The sequence below is a fragment of the Eptesicus fuscus genome, chromosome 3, assembly GCF_027574615.1.
Source record: "Eptesicus fuscus isolate TK198812 chromosome 3, DD_ASM_mEF_20220401, whole genome shotgun sequence".
Lineage (NCBI taxonomy): Eukaryota > Metazoa > Chordata > Mammalia > Chiroptera > Vespertilionidae > Eptesicus > Eptesicus fuscus.
In genome coordinates, this window is record NC_072475.1 from 109,867,434 (window position 1) to 109,875,586 (window position 8,153).

The following is an 8,153-nucleotide window of genomic DNA, read 5'->3' on the forward strand; positions in this document are numbered from 1 at the left end:
ATATATATATATATATATATATATGAAATTTCTAAAATCTGATGGCTTTATATCTATTTTACAGATAATCAGTGTCTTCACTTTGAGTTTGTCAGACCACATACAGTTACTTCCCAACCCATCATAAACAGATGCTTCTTTTTAAGGACCAGGGCCTTTTCTAAGCTACTTCCTGGAAGGCAGTGTGCTCAGGTACCAACTCTATCAGCACTGATTCACAAGGGGTCCAGGACACTTGGATTACATCTTGGCCTCAAAAAGGGAACATCTAGAAGTTTCTGGGCTGGGCAAGGTATTTGGGGAGTATAATTCTGCTGCCAGCTCTTTAAAGGTTCTGAGGAAACATCAAAATCAACAAATAAATAAAAACATTTAAAGGCCAGGCCCATCATCAGCAAAGAAGGTTAGTGCTATTTTCATTGTCAGCTGAAGAAAAAAAAAAAAAAAGGGAATAAGCATATGGGGCAATTGAAAGGTTACATCTTTCTTTTGGAGGTGGTTTGCTTCTTAAAGGTTAACTTGAATGCTTGACTTTAAAAAATCAAAATCATCAGCTGCAAATGCTTAAAGCAGTTGGGGGTACCTTTTGAAGAAGAAAACAAAGGGTCTGAAATGTTTGAAAATCATACAAATGGTGCTTATATATTTATATGCTTACTCTATAAATATACACACACACCACAACTCATTCCTCTTCAGTTCTCAAATATGATTGCTTATACTCAGGCATTTTTTGTTGACACAATATAACTTTTTAATAACTTGTTAGGTACTCTAATCATTAGACAGTATCCAGAAAACAATACAGTCGAAATATGAACCAGGGTGGCTTTCTGCCTAAATCAAACTCCACAGCTACACACAGAAACCAGTCATTTGCAGCATCTTCAGCTCCAGCTAAATAGGGTCTAACTATATTTTGCTGTTCACATTCATGTATTTCAGAATCTAATAGCCCATGAAGAAAAGTATGAAGAATACATCTCAAGAAGCAGACATTAAAGGTACCAGCAAAAATAATAGACTACATTTAAGTTTGAAGCATTATTTTAGGCAATCTACATCATTAATGACTTTTTCTTTGTGGTGGGTGTTACAGAAAATAATGCATAAGGCCGGTTGGCATAAATATTGACTTCTACTATAAAAGTTCCTTTAAAGTGAGATTATTCACACACACACCCACACACAGCACTTCTCAAATGCCTTTTAAAAATTACTTGGCTTTCAAAGTCTAAAAAATATGTTTAAAATATGAAGTATTTTTGAAGTACATATTTATTTACCCATAAATTTATCTTTAAAATAACCTACTTAAATCATATATCATAGTATGATATTTAATTATTATACCATGGTATTAAAATAAAAAGAGCACCAGGGACATAAAAAATAATGAGACATTCATATTTTCAAATTTGAAAATAACTGCATTTAGAAAAAAATGCATTCATTTATTATCTTCCTAAATGCACCAACAAAGTTATAAAAGTACTATTGTTGTTATTATTATTATTATCATCATTATCATACTCATATCAGGTTCCCACACATTCTGATCTCTGATGGGAAAGGGAAGTATTATTAATTGAGGTGTTTTTCTTTCCTAGAGAAGTGAGCTATATTTAATTCCTCCAAATGCTACACTGTTAATAAATTTCAAACCTCCAAAGCCAGTTGGAGACAGCTTTTGGTCTCACAGATTTTTGAGGTGAGCAGCAATTCCTGTTTAGGTGTTCAATTTTCTTAAATCTTGCAAGGTGGCACTCTTCATAAAAGGTAAATATTTGCTCTTGTAATCACAATAACATTCTTTTAAAAGTTAAACACCACCATTTCCAGCATTTGATGTGCTAAATAAGAAAGTTTACCAAATGCCCTGAGCCAGTAAAACTTTGTTGACTAAAAGAGACAAATACAAATAGCAAAAGATGAAAGAACAAATCAACTTTTTTAAAAGAGAATTTAACGTTTTGATTTTGTATATTCTGAAAAATTGTCACTTTTAAGTAGATGTGAGTATCTTAAGGGGTTGTCATACTTTTGAGGGGTTTTCCCGCTTGTTTTTCTCCTCGGTCATTTCCTGAACTCACATAGTATATTAATGAAGCAGATCAAAGTTCCTCCTTGCCCATAGTGAGGTCAGTCTCTGTCTCCTGCTTGAACAAATCCACACCCTTGCATCTACAGCCAAGGCACTGATTTGTAATCTCCAGCTACGTGGTCTACTTAATGGAGCGATCATGCAAGCTACAACCAGAGACAAAGAATCTCGCGTTCCTACCAGGGTAGCTAACTTGGAGGGAGCAGCATAGCTTGCAAATCTATCAAACTAAACTGCAAGAAAGACAATCTGATTTAGAGAAAAGGCGTTCCGCTACAGTCATTAAGCACAAGTAATTTAGATTTTTTATATTGTCTCCTCATTTACAAATTTACTGTATCAACGCCAACCAATGGAACAAATTTCTTAAGTAAATGAGAAATAAATAAAAGAGATAGAAAGATAATAAGATTACATAAAATAATTCTCTTCCCTAGATGTATTTTTGAGAGAACTAATAACAGTAGTAAAATTATAGCGATAATAACATATTGTAGGAAGTAATTAATTTAAATTAGCATCATGTTTAAAGAAATATAAGTAAAACACTTTATGGACATTTACTTTTGTACAAAGAAGTAAGGCCTGGAAAAGCATGCATTGACAAGCTGAAAATTAGTCATAGCCATAAATGGTTTAATTGAAGATGGCAGTTTAAAAATATGATATTGTAAATCTGCAACTTGGTTTCAGCCTGGGGAATTTAATTTTGGGGCAGTGGAACCTTTGGCTGCAAGTTCACTTGCAACGCTGTAGAGTGAGCACTGAGCTTCTGACAATTCGTCTACATTAATATTGATGTCGCTTGTGCAATCTATTTCTGTTATTTTTATGGTTGTTGTTCTACATCTGCAAAGGTCATTTAAATTATATTGCGGCCTGAAATTTGTTTCATAAATTTTGATATAAATACTAATTACACCCTCTCAGAGAGCCAGCAGGGTAGCATTCATTTATCATGTTTATACAACCTACAATGACAGAAAGGGAAGGATAGGGAGACCGGAGAGCTTTTCCCAAGAACCGCTAAGAGTGGCAGAAGAGGCAGCAGGTTGTTGGGGTGGGGGCAAGGAAAAAGAAGAAATTCCTACCACAATCACTGAGATTTAAGAATCTTTAATAAGGTACGAAAAATTACCAAACATTTCTGGAAACTAAAGTGTACATAATGAGTTCTTCTAGCCATAAATATTGAATAGCTGTAACATGAATAATCTGGCCCTTTACATGCGGGTAAATATGGAAACTAGGAATTATATACATTACATGGTTGTTTTTGCCAAAAGCAACTGACAGTTATAGTTTATATCTTTTTTAATATCACTTTACATAAACAAATGGGCCAGTTTTGACACGCAGATTCAGGCTCCTACTATATGAATTCTTGACAGGACGTGAAACAACATTTTACTGCACTTAAGTACTTAGACTTTGGGACGAAATGTTTGCACTTTATACCAAAACAAAACAAAACAAAACAAAAAACACACACACATCAATACCAATAATATTCTTTTAGGTCGACGTGGAGACTGGAATCATACAAATTCACATTTTGGTACACATTTACTAGAACATTCTTGCCATTCAGTACAAACAGTTGGCTTTCGCCACCCCCCTCGCCCCCCCCCCCCGCCCTCCCGGCCCCTCCCCGCCCCAATGCAAAGACCACAACGCCACGATCCCACCCGCCCGCTCAAAACCGAGATATAACTATTTACAGAATCCAACGTACAGTTTTAAGCTAATAATTCTGTATTTACAAGAATGCAAAGCCAAAAATCAAACAAACAAAAACAAATAAACAAGCCGAAGCCCAGAGAGCCTGTTCCAATTCTGTCGGGAAACTGGACTCCCGGGTTGTCAGCATTTGGTCAGGCGGTTGCCTGGTCCTCGACCCCCGTCCCGCCCCTTAGCTACCAAGCCTTTGCCAAAAAAAAAAGCAAAAGGGGGGCGGGTAACGAAAGGTTTGATGCTTTCTCTCTCTCTTACTCGAACCTGGGTCTACAAGCAAGTTTAAAAAAAAAAATAGAATTGCGGAGTTGGGTAGCTGTGTTGATTCGCAGGGATCTTTCAGTTACATTTTGCATACGTGTATGTTCGGTCTCTTAAATAGGGTTTTGATCGGTGTTTTGCTTCTGATTTTAAACGTACCATTCATTAAAATTAGAAGAGAGCGCGCTGTGACCGGCTGTGTGGTGGATCGCGGAGGAGGAGGGCGACAGGGAACTGGTGGTGGGGTTGTCTGTGGAGGGAGACACGATGGTGGGCGGCGTGGAGGACTCGTAGCCCGAGCTGGCGGCCGGCGAAGGCTGTGAGCCCTGGGAGGAGGATTCGTGGACCTGCGGGAATAAAGTCGAGTTTTTAAGGAGGTAGAGAGCGGAAGCAGCGGGAGCAGCGGCCGCCTAGGACGGGTGAAGGCAGCACGCCGCTTCTCTCGGGAGCCCGGGAGCCCGGCGTTCACTGGACCGCTAGGGAGGCCTCACCAGGGGCGCTGGGGCTCCGTTGCCCCCGCCACGCCCTGCAGCAGCAGTTCTCCAGGGAGGGATAGCGACCCCGGGCTCACAAAAGGAAGACGCGGGAACCTGGAGACCGGACATGAGGCTAGAGCCCCAGAGCGCTCCCCACACGCTGCCCCCGCCGCCGAACTTTGCTTGCTCAGGTCTACCTACAAGACGTCAACTCTTCCAGCCCCGATTGCCGCAGCTTCGTGAGCGTCACCCAGCTAGAATAGCCCTCACTCCCTATCTGGGCCAAATTCCATTTTACTTTTCTTGTTAAAAAATAAATTTATAACAGTTTGGGGTTCACCCGCCCCCTTTTCCACTCTCTGCCCAGCCCGACACAGCGGAGTGGGGCTGCCCAGCCCCTCACAGCCTGCACCAGCTCCTGCCACCACCTGGCTGCCACTCGCCATGGACCCCGCCGAAGTGCAGAGCGGGCTCCTGTCTCCAAGGCGGGCGTCGGGAGCGCGGCAATTACCTTCATGTGTTTGCGCAGCGAGCTGGGGTGCGTGTAGGACTTGTCGCACATCTTGCAAAGATAGGGCTTGTCGCTCGTGTGCACGTGCATGTGCTTCTTGCGGTCGCTGCTATTGGCAAAGCGTCTGTCGCAGCCCTCGAACTCGCACTTGAAGGGCTTCTCCCCTAGTGTGAAGGGCGATAAAGAGAAAGGTCTCATTAGAACAAATTCTGTGGTTGTATTTTTAAACGTAAACAAATGAAAAAAATAAAAACAAAATAAAAAAAGGTTGCAAGTTCAAAAACCCGGCTCTTCAATAAAGTCACATATATGCAGTGGTTTTATAAATATTTTAATTAATTTAACTATTAATCTAATTAGGTCCAGATTTTATTGTTGTTGCTATTATTATTATTAGATTTTTTTTAATTTTTAGATCCCAGAGCAGTAGCAGGTTTTTCTGCCTGTGGCTATACAAACGACTTAAGGCGGCAATACCTGCCTCAAAGTTTCTAATTTTCACTTTGGGGCCTGATTCTCATGCTGTTTTGCTCCTATCTCCCCCCCCCCCACCCTTTCCCTGAGGCTCTGCAACCCCCTCTTAATTTCCCCCACCACACCCCCTAAACGCAGTCACATTTTATAAGGTAATCTGAATGGAGAGCTTGGCACCACACATTCTTTCCTGACTGTGGTCATAAACTCAAAATTCCAAAAGCAGTTCTCAGAAATCACCGGGGAAAATAAGAATAGGGGAGCAGACTGGATTCCTGGCCTTGTTGGAGCAAGAGGCCCAGAATGGCCTATCTGACCCACACTACAACCATGAGCTCACCACCAACTTTTCTTTTAACTGTTCCGACCAGTCTCTATTTTAAAGGCCAATGTAGGGGGATTCAGTGTTTTGAAAACCACCTCATAGAATCTAATTGATGACAAAAGAGAGAGAGAGAGAGAGAGAGAGAGAGAGAGAGAGAGAGAGAGAGCCTGCCTTCCACTGACTCTCTGGACTCCTCAAGCTTACTCACAAACAAGCCACTACTAAAATTCTGTTCTTTAAATATGAGCAACCTCCAAAAAGCTTCCTCTGGTCAGACTTACTTGTTTTCACCACTCCCTCCCTCCTTTCTGTCTTTCTGTTTTTATTTCTTTCTGTGCATCTTCATCCGACATCCTCCAATTTCCTCAGTTCCATCCTTTGGGAAAGTCCTCACTAAGGTGCCTAGAGAAGGATAAGGATGTCGGCGGGAAGCAAACATTTAGACTTAGATTGTCTGCTGCTGGTGCAGCTGGAGCCTCAGCCACCAGGAAGAGCCGGCCACCTCTTCCTGTTTCGCGCGCACCTCAGCTCTTCAAAACCAGGTTTGTCTCTCTGCTCTCCCGGCCTTTTTTATTCCTCATTTTAAAATCTATATCCCAGGATCCTTCCCGTCCAATCGTCTTATACTTTTTTTCATAATTTCAAACCTGAAACCAAAAACCAGCGTACACTTTCGCTGCCTGCCTGCTGGAACCTGACGCCCAGACTCAGCCAAGGCCCAGTTTGTGCCTGGCCGCTGACATTTGGATTGCCGGTCCCAGGCCCTGGGTGAAGCAGGAGTGGGGCACAGGGGGTGGGTCAAAGAAAGAGGTTTCCATACCTGTGTGTGTTCTTTTGTGGATCTTTAAGTTCTCAGAACGCGCGAACACCTTGCCACAGCCAGGGAAGGGGCAGGGAAAGGGCTTCTCTCCCGTGTGCACGCGGATGTGGTTGACCAGTTTGTATTTGGCTTTGAAGGGCTTGCCCTCGCGCGGACACTCCTCCCAGAAGCAGATGTGGTTACTCTGCTCGGGTCCGCCGACGTGCTCCACAGTGACGTGCGTAACCAGCTCATGCATGGTGCTGAAAGTTTTGTTGCACGACTTTTTGGGGTTGGCCAGCTGCTCCGGCTCGATCCACTTGCAGATAAGCTCCTGCTTGATGGGTTGGCGCATGTAGCGGAAGAAGGCTCCGGCGCCGTGATGCGCGGCCATGTTCACGTTCATGGGCCCGTAGCCGTGAAGCTGAGGCGCGGCATAGTGCTCCGAACGTGGGCTTGTCACCTGGCCGTATTGCTCGGGCCGCGGGTACATGTCCCCCGAGAAGCCAAGCCTCATCTGCCCATTGACCACGTTGGACGATGCATGGCCCGTAGCCTGCTCGTGAAGGCCGGGGAAAAGGAGGTGGCCCGCAGCGTCCGTGTGGCCGTGTGGGCCCCCGAAACCCCCTGCCGAAGCAGCGAACAGGCTGTGCTGAGCGCTGGCTGCCGCTGCCGCGTCTCCAAAGCCCCGGTTGCGGAACAGAAAGTCCCGCGTGGAGTTGAAGGCTGCGCTGGAATAGGAGCCGACGTGGCCCGGGTGGTGATGATGGCCAAGGGCAGCGGCAGCCGCGTAGCCAGGCGCCTGAGATGTGAAGGCTGTCTGGCCCGCAGAGGCCAGCTCGTGCGAGCTGGGGTTGAGCTTGAAGGCTCCCATGCCGTCGGCGAACGGGTTGATGCCCAGGCCAACGTCGCGCTCGGACACGTCGCCCGCGGAGTGGTGGCGGGACGTGCCAAAGGTGGTCACGCCGATCGCGGGGTACTGGGGGCCGGCGTCCAGGAGCATCGTGGCTGCTCCGGGCGAGCTCCGGCCTCCCCCACCCCCCACCCTTGCCTACAGAGGAGGGAAAATTAGGAGGAGGAGGAGGAATGGGAGGCGGAGGAAAAGGAGGAAGAAGATGAGGAGGGAGGGGGAGTCGACCCACCTCTCGAAGTCCTAGCCCGCAGGCAGCCGCTCCGCGCGCCGGGGAGCCCGCCTGGCCAAGCTCGGAGAAGCCAGACGGCTGCCGGCAGTGGGCGAGGCGGGCTCCGGAGCCCTCGGAGCAGACCCCGCTGGCCGGGCTCGCACTTTCTCGCCGCTCAGTCTCTGCCGAGAAGACCCCGCGTCAAGGCTGCCCAGGGAAAGCCGTGGAGCATCTCGGCCCACCCTCCCAGCCCCCACTCCAAAAAAAGCCTTCCTCCCGGATTTGTAGCATAGAGGAATGTGAGCACAGGAGCCGCAACTGCTCACTCTCCGCCTCGCGCAGTTTGCC

The 8,153-nt window shown here is 45.6% G+C and overlaps 1 protein-coding gene across 1 annotated transcript; it reads right to left on the reverse strand.

Annotated features, from left to right (window-relative positions):
- Window positions 1-4,248: 4,248 nt before the first annotated feature.
- Window positions 4,249-7,687, reverse strand: ZIC1 (Zic family member 1). Its single transcript, XM_008160948.3, has 3 exons — window positions 6,706-7,687; window positions 5,087-5,250; window positions 4,249-4,446 (listed from the first exon to the last, which is right to left on the reverse strand). The coding sequence occupies exons 1-3, from the start codon at window positions 7,685-7,687 to the stop codon at window positions 4,249-4,251; spliced, it is 1,344 nt and encodes a 447-aa protein (XP_008159170.1).
- Between the last annotated feature and the right edge of the window lie 466 nt (window positions 7,688-8,153).

Excerpts from the sequence above, each read along its gene's own strand:
- ZIC1 (XM_008160948.3), bottom strand. The coding sequence starts at position 7,687 with ATGCTCCTGGACGCCGGCCCCCAGTACCCCGCGATCGGCGTGACCACC. Across the intron at positions 5,251-6,705 it reads CCACAAAAGAACACACACAG|GGGAGAAGCCCTTCAAGTGC; the intron begins GTATGGAAACCT and ends CCTTCACACTAG. Across the intron at positions 4,447-5,086 it reads CGCTGCGCAAACACATGAAG|GTCCACGAATCCTCCTCCCA; the intron begins GTAATTGCCGCG and ends TTATTCCCGCAG.